The sequence below is a fragment of the Cetorhinus maximus genome, chromosome 28 (genome assembly GCF_964194155.1).
Source record: "Cetorhinus maximus chromosome 28, sCetMax3.hap1.1, whole genome shotgun sequence".
NCBI lineage: Eukaryota > Metazoa > Chordata > Chondrichthyes > Lamniformes > Cetorhinidae > Cetorhinus > Cetorhinus maximus.
In genome coordinates, this window is record NC_135906.1 from 5,784,185 (window position 1) to 5,802,363 (window position 18,179).

Sequence of the window (18,179 nt, forward strand, 5' to 3'; positions counted from 1 at the left end):
AGCTGGCTGGTGCAGACTTATCATCTACAAATTCTTTCTGTTGGCTTGACTAGAATGTTTATACAACACAAGCCACATTCCAGGATGATGAGGTAGCGTTTGTCCATTGGAGCAGCTTAGAATCTTCCAGAATCCAGCATCTGATCAGCTGCTATCATTTTTATCCGCCCTGCAATTGTCCATTTTGAAAAACAGAATAAAGTGTTTGATAATGTAGCCAGGCTGACGTGGATATATTTATTTTCCTTCCTGGCTTCTGGCTGGGACACGCCTGACCGCGTTGGAGAAAAATGGAATTCATTCCATTTCATTTCTTTCTTCTTTTGAATGTGGCCTTAGGGAAGGAAGAATAGGAAGTGCAGAAATATACCAACATGCTCTCATTCACCCCTGGAAAAAAAAACAAACACACAACGAGCAGTGGGGGAAAGGTCAGTTCCCTGCTACATTCTCAAAGTTTACACATGACAGAGGGTCAGCCAACGCGAGCAATTTCTTTGGTTGGTTAAAAGGCTGCAAGCTATGCTCCAGCTATATCGGGGTTCAGCAGGCGCTAGGTTTCCTGTCGGACCTGGACTAGCTGGCTGGGGCTCAGCTGGTTGTGGCTTTCAATGTATTAGTGGGAGTGGGGGTGGGGGGGCCCCATCCCACATCCATGTCATGGGCTGCTAGTGGGGTACACTCCAGAGGATACCTGTGAATTTCTTTACATTGCCCAAGCAGGTTGGCCACATCCTCCCACTGCTGTTGGGTCAGGGTCGCTGATTGGGCATTTGAGACTCCGGGACCTGCCAGCCAAGGGTTCAACTGGGGAAGCAGCCACCTTCTCACTTGAGCCCTCCTGGTTACCCTCAGATGCGCCCACCTCCTGTTAGACACTCACCAATTGACTGGGCCCTGAGTTCTGTTTGCTTCTAACTGCACTTGAACTCCCCTTGTTGTTGTCCAAAGGACCAGCGGAGTTTCAGGGTTACTGTGTCTCCCTGACCTGTTAGCTTGTGAGGGGTTGGTTCCCAACCTGTTCCGTTTTGTTTGGGACACAATCGCCCTCAGGTGGCTGTCCAGCTCCGGCTGTACCACCGGGTGGCTCATCAACTGGGTCAGGCGTCACCCTCCCTCTTTTCTGGGCCAATTTGGGAATTTTTCTGCTCCACATTTAAATTTGCCATTAAGTGATCAGCGAAATCAATCAACCAAAGGCTGGGGCGTTTGGTTTTGGAGGTGGTGCTCTCCTAACATGTTCCATGCCCTCTGGAACACCACTGCCCTTGAGTGGAGGTGCAGCTCCAGCTACCCTCCTTGGTGGCTTTTTGACTGGGGGAAGGCATCTCACTTACTATCTGCTCATGGGTTTGGGAACTCCCCTTTTCCCCAATTTAATGTCAGAAAGAAGGTTTCTGCAGGCCATATTTCAGACAGGTCCTTAACCTTTTCCTTTCCAGGCTTAATAACCTGTCTTCTTTCTGGCTCTTCGGCTATATGGGGCTTCTCCCTCACTATTTCTTTCCCTGCTCTAGGACTTCTCTGGCCCTTATTTAATTCTGGGACACTTGGAGGCAGATCCAAGAGATTCCCCAAATTCGGAAAGACCGGCTTGTGTACCTGGACCTCCTGCTCACCCAGCGGGAGTACAGGCTCCTTTTGGTTTAAACCTGGGCAAGGTGGTTTTCTCACCAATTGAGTATCTATTTGGGGGTTTTCCTGGAAAAGTGAAAAGAAGGTTCCAGAAAGTCAGACCTCCTGCTCATCCAGCAGGCATACAGTCTCCCTTCTTTTTAAATTTGCTGGCTGGGGGACTTTCTGACCCCCTCTTCTACCCCAGGGAGAAGGATTCCGCTAGCCCCTCTCTGACTGCATCTCCTCTACCCTTTGCAACTCCCATCCCAGCCTTTTTGCTTCCCCCCCCCCCCCGCCCCCCACCCCCAGCTCCTCGGCTGTGTCCTGCCCACCCGTTTTGGATGCCTGGGAGTTAAAAGCAACACTTGCTCTGCCTTTTGGGCAGTGGCAAACGTGGACTTGTTCACAGGGTAATGACTTCCCCAGTGTAGCTACTGTCCAAATCCTGGAACTCCCTCCCTAACAGCACTGTGGGTGTACCTGCACCACATGGACTGCAGCAGTTCAAGAAGGCAGCTCACCACCACCTTCTCAAGGGCAATTAGGGATGGGCAGTAAATGCTGGTCTAGCCAGCGACACCAGCATCCCATGAATGAATAAATTTAAAAAAGGTTACAGCTGCAGAATTCCCAGACTCTGACCTGCCTTGTAGCCACAGTACTTTTATGCTGAACAAAAACAAAAATACCTAGAAAAACTCAGCAGGTCTGACAGCATCTGCGGAGAGGAACACAGTTAACGTTTCGAGTCCGAATGACTCTTCAACAGAACTAAGTAAAAATAGAAGAGAGGTGAAATATAAGCTGGTTTAAGGGTGGGGGGGTGGTGAGACAAGTAGAGCTAGATAGAGGGCCAGTGATAGGTGGAGATTACCAAAAGATGTCACAGACAAAAGGTCAAAGAGGTGTTGAAGGTAGTGATATTATCTAAGGAATGTGCTAATTAAGGGTAGAAAGCAGGACAAGCAAGGTACAGATAGCCCTAGTGGGGGTGGGGTGGGGGGAAGGGATCGAAATAGGCTAAAAGGTAGAGATAAAACAATGGATGGAAATATATTTAAAAATAATGGAAATAGGTGGGAAAAGAAAAATCTATATAAATTATTGGAAAAAAAGGGGGGGTGAAAATCGGAAAGGGGGTGGGGATGGAGGAGAGAGTTCATGATCTAAAATTGTTGAACTCAATATTCAGTCCAGAAGGCTGTAAAGTGCCTAGTCGGAAGATGAGGTGCTGTTCCTCCAGTTTGCGTTGAGCTTCACTGGAACAATGCAGCAAGCCAAGGACGGACATGTGGGCATGAGAGCAGGGTGGAGTGTTGAAATGGCAAGCGACAGGGAGGTCTGGTTAATGCTTGCGGACAGACCGAAGGTGTTCCCGCAAAGCGGTCACCCAGTCTGCATTTGGTCTTTCCGATGTAGAGGAAACTGCATTGGGAGCAACGAATGCAGTAGACTAAATTGAGGGAAATGCAAGTGAAATGCTGCTTCACTTGAAAGGAGTGTTTGGGCCCTTGGACGGTGAGGAGAGGGGAAGTAAAGGGGCAGGTGTTGCACCTTCTGCAGTTGCATGGGAAGGTGCCGTGGGAGGGGGTTGAGGTGTAGGGGGTGATGGAGGAGTGGACCAGGGTGTCCCGGAGGGAACGATCCCTGCGGAATGCCGCCGGGGGTGGGGTGAAGGGAAGATGTGTTTGGTGGTGGCATCATGCTGGAGTTGGCGGAAATGGCGGAGGATGATCCTTTGAATGCGGAGTCTGGTGGGGTGATAAGTGAGGACAAGGGGGACCCTGTCATGTTTCTGGGAGGGAGGAGAAGGTGTGAGGGCGGATGCGCGGGAGATGGGCCGGACACGGTTGAGGGCCCTGTCAACCACCGTGGGTGGAAAACCTCGGTTAAGGAAGAAGGAAGACATGTCAGAGGAACTGTTTTTGAAAGTGGCATCATCAGAACAGATGTGATGGAGGCGAAGGAACTGAGAGAATGGGATGGAGTCCTTACAGGAAGCAGGGTGTGAGGAGTTGTAGTTGAGGTAGCTGTGGGAGTCGGTAGGCTTGTAATGGATATTGGTGGACAGTTTATCACCAGAAATTGAGACAGAGGTCAAGGAAGGGAAGGGAAGTGTCAGAGATGGACCATGTGAAAATGATGGAGGGGTGGAGATTGCAAGCAAAATTAATAAATTTTTCCAGGTCCCGACGAGAGCATGAAGCAGCACCGAAGTAATCATCGATGTACCGGAGAAAGAGTTGTGGGAGGGGGCCGGAGTAGGACTGGAACAAGGAATGTTCCACATACCCCATAAAGAGACAGGCATAGCTGGGGCCATGCGGGTACCCATAGCCACACCTTTTATTTGGAGGAAGTGAGAGGAGTTAAAGGAGAAATTGTTCAGTGTGAGAACAAGTTCAGCCAGATGGAGGAGAGTAGTGGTGGATGGGGATTGTCTGGGCCTCTGTTCAAGGAAGAAGCTAAGGGCCCTCAGACCATCCCGGTGGGGGATGGAGCTGTAGAGGGATTGGACGTCCATGGTGAAGAGGAGGTGGCTGGGGCCAGGGAACTGGAAATTGTTGATATGATGTAGGGTGTCAGAGGAATCACGGATGGATGTGGGAAGGGACTGGACAAGGGGAGAGAGAATGGAGTCAAGATAGCAAGAAATAAGTTCTGTGGGGCAGGAACAGGCTGACACGATCGGTCTGCCGGGACAGTCCTGTTTGTGGATTTTGGGTAGGAGGTAGAAGCGGGCCGTCCGAGGTTGGGAGACTATCAGGTTGGAAGCGAAGGAAGATCTCCAGAGGAGATGAGGTCAGTAACAGTCCTGGAAACAATGGTTTGATGTTCAGTGGTGGGGCCATGGTCCAGGGAGAGGTAGGAGGAAGTGTCTGCGAGTTGACGCTCAGCCTCTGCGAGGTAGAGGTCAGTGCGCCAGACAACAACAGCACCACCTTTGTCAGCAGGTTTGATGACAATGTCAGGGTTGGACCTGAGAGAACGGAGTGCAGTAAGTTCAGAGAGAGACAGGTTAGAGTGAGTGAGAGGAGAAGAGAAATTGAGACAACTAATGTCACGCCGACAGTTCTCAATGAAAAGATCAAGAGAAGGTAAGAATCCAGAGGGAGGGGTCCAGGTGGAGGGAGAATATTGGAGGTGGGTAAAAGGATCCGTTGAACAAGGAGAGGACTCCTGCCCAAAGAAGTGAGCATGGAGACGAAGACGGCGGAAGAAGAGTTCAGCATCGTGCCGAGCCCGAAATTCATTGAGATGAGGGCGTAAGGGTATGAAACTAAGTCCTTCGCTGAGCACTGAACGTTCAGCGTCGGAGAGGGGAAGGTCAGGGGGTATAGTGAATACGCGGCTGGGGCTGGGATTGGAAGATGGGATGGGGACGGAGGGACAGGCAGGGGTGGAGGGTCCCAGATGGGTGTTGGTGTCAATGAGTTGTTGGAGCTTGCGTTCCTTTGCACCTGAAAGAAAGAGACAGAGTTTCTTGTTGAGGCGTCGGATGAGACGAAGAATAAAATGAATCTGGGGGCACGCGCAGCTTTGAAAAAGGGTGCAGCGGTGCTACTGGAGGGAGAGGTCGAGTGTGTTCATATGGCGGCGCATGGCACTGAGTGTGGATCTCAGAATGCGACGGGAACAGCAGTCCGAGAAACGTTGTATGTCCCGGAGATACCTGTAATCCTGGGTGGGTTCGAAACATGAGGGATGGAACTTCAGTTGAAATCCACGTGGGGTGAGTTGGAGACTGAGACAGTCACTGAGGAAGGAAATATGGCAGTGAAAGCAGGTTTTAGTAAACACCTTGTCAAACACCAGGAGAGAAATGGAAAGCAATGAAGGTGAACAAGGCAAAAGAGAGATACAAAAATCCTGTCGGAGAGAAGAGCAATACTTCTTCAAGGTAGGCATTCCTTGAAGAGAAGTGGCAGTCAATTAAACACTAAGATAAAAGCAAAACACTGCGGAAGCTGGAAATCCAAAACAAAAACAAAAGTACCTGTATTTTTATGCTGGTTCAGTTCAATTTCTGGTCAATGGTAAACCCCAGGATGTGGACAGTGGCAGATTCAGTGATGGTAGTGCCGTTGAGTGCCAAGGGGAGATGGTTAGATATTTCCTTGTTGGAGATGGTCATTGCCTGGCACTTGTACGGCGCGAATGTCACTTGCCGCTTATCAGCTCAATCCTGAATGTCTCCCAAGTTCTGCGCGTGGACATGGACCTGCTTCAGTACCTGAGGAGTCGCAAGTGGAGCTGAACATTGTGCAATCATCAGCGAACATCCCCACTTCTGACCTTACGATGGAGGGATGGTCATTGGTGAAGCTGCTGAAGATAGCTGGGCCTAGGAGATTATGCTGCGGAACTCCTACAGCCTCCAACACTCTCAGCTATCTTCCCTTGTGTTATGTATGTTCCAACCAGTGGAAAGCTTTTCCCCCTGATTCACAGTCACTACAGTTTTGCTCCAGCTCCTTGATGCCATAGTCAAATACTACCTTGATGCCAGGAGTAGTCACTCTCACCTCACTTCTGCAAATTCAGCTCCTTTCTCCATGTTTGGATCAAGCCTGTAATGAGATCAGGAGCCAAGTGGCTCTGGCAGAACTCGAACCAAGCATTGATAAGCAGGTTATTGCTAAGTAAGTGTCCGCTTGAGAGTACTGTCAATGGCACCTTTCATCACTTTACTGATGATCGAGAATTGACTGGGGCAGTAATTGGCCAGTTTGGATTTGCCCTGCTTTTTGTGTACAGGACATACCTGGGCAATTTTCCACATTGCCGGGTAGATGCCAGTGTTGTAGCTGTGCTAGAGCAGCTTGGTTTGAAGTGTGGCTACTTCTGGAGCACAAGTCCTCAGTGCTATTGTTGTTATGGCCCATAGCCTTTGCAATATTCAGTGCCTTCAGCTGCTTCTTTGTAACAAATGTAGTACATTGAATTGGCTAAAGACTGGCGTCTGTGATGCTCGGAAACCTCGGGAGGAGGCCGAGATGGATTATCCACTCAGCACTTCTGGATGAAGATGGTGTCAAATGCTTCAGCCTTTCCTTTTTCTTTGAATGAGGTTCTATACACTGATAACCATTTAAGATGATCCTCGGGGAATTAGAGGTAACCTTGTGGCACAAATAGAAAATTGGTTGGAAGTAAAGGATTGGAATAAACGGGACATTATAATTGGCTGTAGTAGTTGCAAATGCTGTGCCCCTGGGATTGGTGCTTTAGGCAATTTTACACAGTCTTTCTGCACAGAGACCTGAATTTGGGAGTGGAGAGAAGTGTATTGAAGTTTGTAGGTGTTGGCAAACTGTTGTGCATTGTATGAAGAGCAGTCTTGAATCAAATGAGTGGGCAGCCCGGTGACAAATGCAGTTTAATGTACCAAATGTGAATTGGATGTAAGAATGGCAAATGAAAACACATTGTACTGGAGGAACACAGCAGTGGTCAGTGGAGGGGTGTTGAACGGAAGTATCTAAGGGTCTGGATTCTGAAAAAGCTAGCTTGAATGCTGCTGTAAAAATGATCCGAGGGGAGTAATGTAATGTAATGCTCGGCTTCACTGCTGGGGTTATGGAATATCGGAGAAGTTGTATAGAGCATTGACCAGGCATCATCTGGAACATCTGTGCTCAATTACTGGGGGAGGAATGCTGGAATTGGAGAAAGCACGGCCACACTTCATAAGGAGGATGCCTGGTGCAAAAGGATTATGCTGCAATGAGAGACAGAGTAAACTTGAAGCTGAGGAGCTTAAGGCTGTGCTGGGGGTGGTGGAACCTAACTGAAGTTTTGAAAATCGTGAAGGGAAAATGCAGCTTTGTTGGGGAACGGGTTTTTAAGTGTATCCTTTCACAGGATGTGGGCGTCACGGGCCAGGCCAGCATTTGTTGCCCATCCCTAATTACAAACATACTTACATATGAACTAAGAGCAGGAGTAGGCCATTCGACCCCTCGAACCTGCTCCACCATTTGATAAGATCATGGCTGATCTGATTTGTGGCCTCAACAGCACTTTCCTGCCTACCCCAATCCTCTTGTTTATCAAGAATTCATCTACCTCTGCCTCAAAAATATTCAATGACCCAACCTCCACCGCTGCCTGGGGAAGAGAGTTCCACAGATTCTCGATCCTCGGAGGGAAAAAATATTCTCCTTATCTCCATCTTAAATGGGAGGCCCCTTATTTTTAAACCATGTCCCCCAGTTCTAGCCTCTCCCACAAGAACTGATTGTCCCTGCGAAGGCGGTGGTGAGCCACCTTCTTGAACCGCTGCATCTACCTGGTGTCGGTGCACCCACAGTGCTGTTAGGAAGGGAATTCCAGGATCTTGACCTAGCAACAGTGAAGGAACAACAATATAGCTCCAAGTCAGGATGGTGTGTGGCTTGCAGTTGGTGGTGTTCCCATGTATCTGCTGCCTTCTGCTTCTAGTGGTAGAGATCACGGTTTTGGAAGGTGCTGTGAAAGGAGGCTTGGCTTAATGGAACTCAATTCCTTGCTGCTGAGGTTTGACATGAATTAACTTTGAGTGATCTAAGCCCTTTTCCACTGGGCTCGAGTCCAACACACAAAGCCAGCTGACTTGGCACGTGTAAATCAACTTATCTGAAGATGAATAGCTGAACTGGCTGTTCAGATACTCTCAAGTGCATACCCTTAAACCTCAGGGAAGGAAGCTGGGGCTTTACCAGGTAAAACAACCACGATGGGAATGAGGAAAGGTTTTGCTTCAGATTCTCCCTTCAAAACCATTTTCAATCCCGATTCCTAGCCTCCTAATTTTATTACTTCCAATTTTCTCTCAATTTCCCACGTTCCAAATAATTAAAAAAAAAAAATCCATGTACACTATCTCTCCTGCATTTCCACCATCCAGCATATTTGTTAGTTCCTCAAAGACGGACCCTGAACCTGTTATGTTTCACCTGTACCTTTTGTCAAATTGCCCCACTAATAGTTCATGGCAAGGGTAAGTTTTATATGTAGCGCTTAGCCATCAGCCTCTCAGAGAGACACAGTTGGCTAAGAGGTGTTCCCTCACTCGCTTGCATTGGTGTCCATGTCACTTTAAAGCCATGCTGAAATGTCTTTAAAAATGGGTGGATTAGCAAAGAAGATGCAGGAGACATTGAATACTGTAGTACACCAGGATGTCCATGTTACCATTTAGTTGCATTTCATTTACTGTTCAAAGGTCGTCTAAGGAGACAATGTGTTGTGATATTTATATGACCTGTGATTGGTCACTTTTACTGTCTCTTGTTCGTTGCTGGCACCTCTTCTCTCTTCTGTTGAGTGCTATTTGTATTTAAGTGCTTTTGTATTTAGGCTGCTGCTCTTTCCGCTTAATTCTTTCCCCATAAGCCAATGAGCAGTGAGCATGGCTTTGCCATTCCTGTGTAGGGATTTACAGAAAGTAGCTATTGGAATTCTGATAATTGCGATTGAGGAAGGCCATTTGGCCCTTCTTAGCTCACCATATAAGAAAGACCATAAAGTTGGTTCTTAATCAATTCCAAGGTTTTCGCTTGCAGTTTCCTATCCTGGAGTCCATTCCATCCATTGACCTCTCTTTGAAGAAGAATTTCCTTATATCAATCCTAAATTTGCCTTCTACTGGCTTGACCTCAAGTTGACCTTATCCTGCTCTGAAAATTGAATTTTATGACTGTTTGTTTTATCTGGTCCACTAGACAGTGTGTCCAGTGAGGAAAAGTGGCAGCTCAGTTGTCAGTGGAATTGAAAAGGCATCGTGAGCCGCCTATTCTTGCTCTCGCCTGAAGAATTTTTCACAGCACAAGATCCATGTGGGGCAAAACCGTTTTGGCTAGGTAGCAGAGCTGACTTTCTGAGAGAAGTTCTAAAAGAAATTTCTGAAGGCGAGAGATTTGCTGCAGTCTTTGCCTGTGCTGTTGGTGAGAGTGATTTGATGGACTGTGTAGAAGTTTCTTTTCCAGCCTTTGTCATTCTTCCAATTTAGGCTGTTTTATTTTTAAAACAAAAACAAGCTCACAAGGGAGATTTGTGAAAAAGCCTTCAATGTTTCTTCTGGACTTTGACTGACTTGTAGTTTAACAGTGGAAATGCCCTCCTGTCTTTATCACTGGAGTAACCTGTGACATTTCACTGCTCACAATAGAACAAGGAGGAGGTTATGGCTGTCCGGTTCCGGGAAGCAGACAGCATTGCTGCCATCGCTGAACTTCGCCAGCGCATTGCTGAACTGGAAATCCAGGTACAAATGATCACGTTCTTGTGTTGTGTCCGTTCAGTTCATCTGTACCAACCGCATCCTGTTACTTTGTTGTCTTGCGGTCACTCTCCCCAGCATACACTCCACTCTAATAATAGACATTCTGTACCACTCCCAACTATCCATCCACTCTACTCTCACTCTGTGTCAGATAGTCTTGTGAATTTGCATCAGCCTGTTGTGGTTGTCTTGTCCCACTTGTCCTCTCTATGCTACCATTTCCAGTTACTCTCTGTGTATCTGACACTTCTCACCATTGCCGTTCTGCCCTAAGTTATAAAGGCAATTACACACTGAAAGAACTCCAATGGCTTTAAAAAGACTAATGTATATGTCGGGTACTTGCATTCTCTTTCTCCTCGTCTCCTGTCTAAGATTTAATAACTAACTTTAAACTCTGGCTTGATATGAAATTTGTGTTTAGCTCTCCAAGCCCATTTTGATTGTTTGTTGGTGTCTATTATGTACAATTGTATATTGCAATGCATGTTTTTTTGGTTAATTGGGTGTCTAAGTTTGAGAATCTGGGCGGTGAATCACTGCGACAGGTCCCCAACATGAGGCAGCTCCTTATTACACCAGAACATAGGAGCTTAAGTCATGTGATTACTCCATTCAAGTGACTATCTTTGATGCCTATTAACCAGAGCAAGGCTGATCAAGGCCCTAGAATTCATGTGTTCACAAAACTATTGATGGCCTCCAAGGATGTGAATTGGTGACACTACCAGTGTTACTGCCAGTTGACTGGAAGTACAAGTTACTCCATCAGAGCCACTTGAACCAGCGGTTGAGAGATGAGGTATTGACCAAGCAGCTGTTGCTCCATTTCCATCTCCTCATAGATTGGACTATCCCATGTCAACAAGTAGCAAGCAGTGGACGCATTTCCCAGGTCTCCAGTCCCTGCACAAGATGCTTGTCCTTCAATATGCCTGAGGCTAGTGGTTTATATGAATTTGATGATAAATCAGAATCCATGGAAGCAAAGGTGAAGGACAGTTGGAAAGGCATTGTTCCCATCCAGCTGACAGTGTAAATGGCTCCCTCTCCTCTGATGCTGTTCCTATTCCTTTTAAAACTTCAAAACCCACCCTCAACCGCTCTGCCCTTGCATACTATCATCGCCCTCTCCAAAGTCGTACCATTGCCTCCAAAGTGCACACCTGGCAGTCCATGTTGGAGTCCTCTGACACACACCTGGAATGGACCTAACCAGAGACAGAAATGATGTCTTTTATGATCGTGATGCATTTTCCCTCTTTGTCCTCCTGACCTCTGCAAGTTGCATAAATTTGGTTTGTATTCCCTCGAGTTTAGAAAATTGAAGTCTTATTGATTTGAGGCTTTCGTAAAGGGACTCAATAGGTTATGTGAAGATAAAGTATTTCTCCCAGGGTGAGGGTGTGTGGGGCGTGGTGGGGGATAGCTTAGAGCAAGGGGGCACAATCTTAACATTGGAACAAGGCTGTTTATAAGTGAAATCAGGAGGAATGTCGAAATCTGGAACTCTTCCAATAAAGTGCTGTGTTTGCTGTGCCAGTTGACATTTTCAGGAGAAATTAAAAGATTTCTTCGTTTGAGAAGAATATCAAGGGGAATGGATCAAAGGTGAGTACATGGAGTTGAGGTACAGGTCAGCCATGATCTCATTGAATAGTGGAACATGCTTGAGGGGCTGAAAGGCCTATTCTGACTCTGGTTATAAGTTGCTACAATAGTAGAGCACAAAAGGAAACCACTTGGTCCTATGCTAACTCAGGAAGAGTTACTTACATTTCATCTGTTTTTTCAGGTAGACATAAAAAAATCACATGATCTTATTACGAAGAAGAACAAGGGAGTCCTGGCCAATATTTATCCCTTAAATAATATCACTGAGGGAAGATGATCGGGCCCTTACCACATAGCAGTTCTTTGTGTGCAATTTTGCAGAATCACAGAACTGTTACGATGTAGAAGGAGGCCATTCAGCCCATCGTGTCTGCACCGGCTCTCCGAATGAGCATTCTGACTCAGTGCCATTCTCCTGCCTTTTCCCCACACCCTTGCACATTGTTTCTATTAAAATAGCCATCCAATGCCCTCTTGAATGCCTCGATTGAACCTGCCTCCGCCACACCTCCAGGCAGTGCATTCCAGACTCGAACCACTCGCTGTGTGAAAAAGTTTTTTCTCACCTCGCATTTGCTCCTTTTGCAAGTCACTTTATATCTGTGCCCACTTATTCTCAATCTTTTTTATGAGCAGGAACAATTTCTCTCTATCTACTCTGTCCAGCACCCTCATGATTTTGAACACCTCTGTGAAATCTCCTCTTAGCCTTCTCTCCAAGGGGAACAGCCCCAGCTTCTCCAATCTATCTTCGTAACTGAGGTTTCCCATCCCTGGAACCATTTTTGTAAACCTCTTCTGCACTCACTCCAATGCGTTCATATTCTTCTGAAAGTGTGGCGACCAGAACTGTACACAATACTCCAGCTGAGGTCTAACTAGTGTCCTATACAAGTTCAGCATAACCTCCTTGCTTCTGTACTCAGTGCCCCGTGGCCTTGACATCCTCCTTAAACTAAGGTCCCCCAAAACTAGATGACAACAACAACAACTTGTATTTATATAGTTCCTTGAATGTAATAAAACATCCCTCGTTGCTTCGCAGAGGCATTATAAAGCTAAAATGTAACTGAGCCAGATGAAATATTAGGATAGATGACCAAAAACTTGGTCAAAGAGAAAGGTTTTCATGAGTTTTTCAAAGGAGGAAAGGAAAAGAGAAGCAGAGAGGTTTAGGGGGGGGGGGGGGTATCCCAGAGCTTAACCCTGAGGCACGGCAGGCAGTAGTGGAGCAGTTGTAAATGGGAATGCTCAGAAGGCCAGAATTAGAGGAACGCAGAGATCCCAGAGGGTTGTGGGGCTGTTGGAGATGGGGAGGGGCAACGCCACGGGGGAGATTTGAAAACAATGAGAATTTTAAAATCAAGGTGTTGCTTAGCAGAGGGTCAGTGTGAGCATGAGTGATAAGTGAATGGAAATGCGAATAAGGCAACATAGTTTTGGATGGCCTCATGTTTACCGAGGGTGGCATGTGAGAGTCTGGCTGGGAGTGTGTTGGAATGGTCGAGTCTACAGGTATCGAGTGGTGTGGACGAGGGTGTCAGCAGCAAATGAGCTGAGGCAGGGGCAGAGTCTGGTGATGTTATGGAGGTGGTCTTAGTGCTGGCGAGGATGTGAGATTGATAGCTAATCTCAGCACTGTATGTGACCCAAGGTTCAGACAGTTGCCAGGACTGGGGGATGGAAGCGGTTGTTCGAGAACGGAGTTTGTAATGGGTACTGAGGACAATGGCTGTAGTCTTCCCAATACATAATTGGAGGAAATTGCTGCTCGCCCAGTAACCGGATGTCTGACAAGCTGTCTGATGATTCAGGGACAGTGGAGAAGTCGAGAGGTGATGATGAACTGGGGTGTCATCATCATACATGTGGTAAGTGGCACTGTACTATCAGATGCCATTGCAAAGAGTAGCATGTCAATGAGAAATAGGACACAATACTTCAACTGCAGCCTAACCAATTTTGATCATTTTACCTGAAGAGGGACAGTGCAGTTTAAGAATTGAGAAGCGTCAAGGCTTTGTAGATTTGCAGAGGAAGTCAGTTGAGTTTTTAAGAGAGATTCTGTAAAGCAAGTTTGAAGTGCTCATGGGTGGAGCAGGAAGGTTTTCTGTTTCAAGCCGCCCATATTCTGGTGAGATTTTTCATTATAAAATCCTTTGACGTCTGCTGCCTCATTTCACTGTTTAATCTGAGAATCTGTGCGATGTCTGACTCTAGTGAGAGCTTATGAGTCACTTGCTACATTCCTGTGTTTAGTACACAGGCTTGTTCTTTAACCGCACACTGCATGCCCTGCACGACTAGGAAATCAAGCCTCACTCATTCCATTGCTCTGTTAATGGCCAAGACTGAGATCATAGAGATTCAAATGAATAGCGCTGTAGTCATTTCTAACATATTACAATAGATTTGAAAACCTATTCTGAGTGTTAGTAAATATAAAAGTTTAGCCTAAAGTTATCTTGCAAATCTTGACAGTACACGCTATTGACCTGCCCACGCAATGACTTCCTGATCTAAACAGTAGAATTGAGAAGGATGCAGGAAGAAATGAGTCTTTTCCCAACATCTAATAACTGTAGTGAACTCAGAAGTTACTGAACCCTCCTGATTGCTTGTATCATGTTGCCTTGACTCTGAGCAGCAGAATGAAAAAGGTGGAACTTACAGTTATGTAGGGCTGAATCTTACAAGGGGCCTTCGGACCCCAACCATCTGGGTTTCAAGTGAATCCTGGGCCCGCACTTGCCGGCAGTGGGATCTGCTTGACAGTTTGACCAAGGTTTATTGATTGGCCATCTGTTGGCCCAAGCGTCCAGTTAAGGACAGCAAATGGCTCTCCATGCTGCCTGGCCAATCACAGGGCCAGCAGCCGTGAAGCCTCAGCAGCGCCACCGGGAGAAGTGGTCACTGCTGAGGACTGCAGGAGAACTGCGGGACCACCGCAGGCAGGTGAAGAGAAAAAGTTCAAGTGCATGGGAACGAGAGTGGGGGGAGAAACCCCTCCAGGGGAGGTTGTTGGGGCACCAGGTGCTCCCTTCCCTGCCTGAAGCCGCCTGTTCGGTCGGTGAGGCCTTTTCTGATGGGTTGTTGAGCTGGCAGCCTCCCCATGTGGCGGGAGGCCCCCCCTCCTACTGTCGGCAGAATGCCAGTGACATTGTCAAATGGCCCCTATTGGGCATTTAATTGTGTAAATCAGCTGCTGCTCCTTGGAGAGGGCACATTCAATCCTGCTGTCAGTAAAATTCCCCAGTGGCAGGATTGTAAAATTGGTAAAACCCTGACCCCCTCAAGCTGGGAACATTCCAAAGCACGCCAAAGCCAATGAAGTACTTTTTGACATCATGGCACCATAGTAATGTTGGAAATCCAGCAACCAATAAGCACCCAGCAAGCTCCCACAATAAGGTATGAGATAACTGACCAACTCATCTGCCTTTTTAGGTATTAGTTGACTGATAAGTGTTAGCCAGGACAGCTCTCCTGCTCTTCCTTTGCACAGTCCCATGGGGCCGTTTGTCTGAGAGGGCAGGCATGACCTTGATTTAACATCTCATTGAGGGACTGTACCTCCAGCACTGCAGTGCTCAATCAGTATTGCACTGAAATGTCAACCTGGAGTTTGTGCCCAAGACAGTGAAATGAGGAGTGAATCCACAACTTTCTGACCCCGAGACGTGAGTGCTACCACTGAGTCATTGCTGATGTAATGCCTGATGCATGGGTTGTTTTACCCAACACTGACCCAGAACAACTGTTCATTTCCTACAACTTCCAGTGGTTCACTGCAATGTTGTGTTTAGTTTTGTAATAAGCTACAAATGGAAAGGGGAAAATAAGATTTTACACTGAGATTACTGCTCTGCTTTCTCCCCGCTCCCAGGAATATAATTTTTTTTAAAAACCAATGGATGTATTTTTCCAAGTTTGGAAGCAGCAGTTGTCAGGAATTGAACCGGTCCCAGTCCTGGGAGCGGCTGGATTTTTGGGCATGAGGGAAGTGTTGAAAATCAGTGTTAATGGGGAAAAGTTTAATCAGAGCTTGGAAACTATATCCAGATCAGTGATTTAAACTTGGGTGCTAATCAGAGGTACTTAGTTTAGTCACTCACCACACAGAATGAGAGGGGGAGGTGTAGTGATGAATTTTAAGTCACGCAAGCATGAAAGGCCACACTAGGTAGTGTTATTAGTGTAATGGAGTGTGATCAGCTGATAGTCACATCAGTGCTCCAGAGCACTTGTGAAAATTAGCAGTTCTTGGGGTGTTTCATGTTAAATATTAACAATATAACAAAAGCAATGGAGGACGGAAGTGACGGTTTATTTCAGGAAATATACACTGGTGTTTTTCCAACGCCCAGTTAGGTGCAAGGCCATTAAACCTCTTGAACCTGTTCCACCAGTCAATGAGATCTTAATTAGTGCCAGCCAGGAGGTGGGAACAGAAAGCAAGAGCCACATGTGCAATGCAGGGCTGGCTGGCTGCCTCGCCCAGGAGGGGGAGCGTGCATGGAGCAGAGCTGAATACAGCACAAAGATCACCAGATAGACCTGCAGTTACCGAGCTGGTGGTAGGAGCCCAAGTCAGCCTTGTTCAGGGGCCAGGGAGGTTTTAAATATTGAATACAATACTGATCATTGAGAAGCAGGCACACCCATTCCACTGACCACGTCCTGGACTGTTGTGGTGCTCTGTAGACCTCAGATGTAGCTGGTTCATTAAATTCTGCGTGACTGGCTGTTTTTGAGGGAAGGGACTCAGTGGTGTTTGTAAGCCAATAAAACTTACTATGGTTGTGATGTTGTTCATCCTACCAGTGTTTATTTCCATAGGTATATATGTATATATATATAACCTATTTAAAGTAACTGCATTTATATTTCAACTTTGTGAATGTTATGACCGATGCAGTTGATAAAGCTGTTATTTAAAAATCCCAGAGGGAAACTTTAAACAATTGTCATAACCTATAATTTTAAGTGTTATGTTTGAGATGCAACTCTAAATTCAGGAATCAGACCACCAGTTCTTGAGGTTTTACATTAAACTAAATGAAACATTTTATTAACTTACACAGGTTAAAATATATATACACATGGCTACAAATCACTACTATCATAACTTTTAATAAATTCCCAAACTAATCTCCATTAAGGCAACGGCAACCCTTAACCAGTTACTTAACCAGACACCAGGCAAAGCATTTTTGTCTTACGAATTCAAAATGAGGTTCTTTTCATTTTGGTTCCTGTGGAGATAGTTGGAGGCTTACAGCTGCCTTTTGACCTCACATTGCCTCTGCTCTGCACACCCGAAAACTGCTGAAGTTATGCCTACCACCACCCACTGAATGTAAATTCTCATTGTGTCACCAGCCTCTCCTGACAATAAAACCCCTTTCATAGCACCAATTTTATTAGTAATATAAACATATTGCTTGGTAGCTACTAGATAGGCATCAGTTTCCACCCCACTTCTCGAATGCTGTTTTCAAAAAATGCAAATACATTGTACCTCTCTTACATATCAAAACTAGTACACATCAAAGCACCCAGACTAGCTGGTTTTAATCCAATTAAGACACACCCACAGACTAAACCTCTATTTTAAAAGAAAAACTTTCCAATAATAAACACATTAATAGCTTCATGACAGTGAACTAGGGGAAGTCTGCAAACTATATTCTATTCTACTTTTCTTCAGAGAGTGGTGTGTGTTTGCCTTGTGCTCCCTCTCTCTGTCCCCTCTGCTGTGTGTCTGTCTCTCTCCTCTGTGCCTCTTTTTTTCTGTCTCTCTCTTTTTATGTCTTTATCGCTTGTTCCAATTATGAGATTTAAAGGATTGTTATATTTTGGAACTGTCTTTTTTAATTTAAGGTAGAATGAAGAGGGTCACGTGACCTATTCTGAAACCTGTCTGACAGCGAGCCTGGGTGATTTGATTGTTAAAGATTAAAGGGGGCCCAGATTTTTTTTACTGGGAAGAAGGTGCAAGGTATTTACACCTGTTAGCGCATAGGCTGCTGCTATTGTCTCCATGTCTCCAAAGCCTCAGAGAGTGTTGAGAATGTTGTAAGCTTTTAAACTGTCCATTCTCTTCCAAAATAAAAGAGAGCTGGTGTCTCAAGGATAGCTAATCACTTTTACCTGGATACAAGGCCCGTGTGATTCGTATTGCCATGAAGATGGGCTTTGAGAGGGGAAGGGTCTAAGATATCCCTGAAAACTCTCAAACAAAGTTAGTAGCCAGGCTCCGAGAGAGAGCAGATAGAGGCTGAAAGTCTCAGGACTATGGGTGGGAGCTTGCACTCGGATTGGAAAAACTAAATTCATGAGGACGTACGAATTAGCAGGAGTAGGCCACTCGGCCCCTTAAGTCTGTCCACCGCCATTCAATAAGATCATGGCTGATCTGATTGTAACCTGCCTACCCCCGAAAACTTTTCACCCCCTTGTTTATCAAGAACCCATCTCTGCCTTAAAAATATTCAAAGACACTGTCTCCACTGCTTTTTTGAGGAAGAGAGTTGCAAAGGTTCTATCCTCAGAGAAAAAAAATGCCCCTCATCTGTCTTAAATGAGTTAAAGTGAGGATGGAAGATTAACTCATTTATGCTAGAGGAAGAATCTACAGGGCAAAAAAGCCTCACTGTGGAAGGACAGTTTTGAGATTACA

The 18,179-nt window shown here is 46.0% G+C and overlaps 1 protein-coding gene across 1 annotated transcript in view; it reads left to right on the forward strand.

The window, feature by feature from the left end:
- Positions 1-18,179, forward strand: part of LOC144668744 (EVI5-like protein) — a 121,691-nt gene that overhangs the window by 64,253 nt on the left and 39,259 nt on the right. Inside the window, exon 8 of the mRNA XM_078531075.1 lies at positions 9,770-9,865. Coding sequence (XP_078387201.1) covers positions 9,770-9,865 — 96 coding nt within the window. The remainder of the gene's footprint in view (positions 1-9,769; positions 9,866-18,179) is intronic.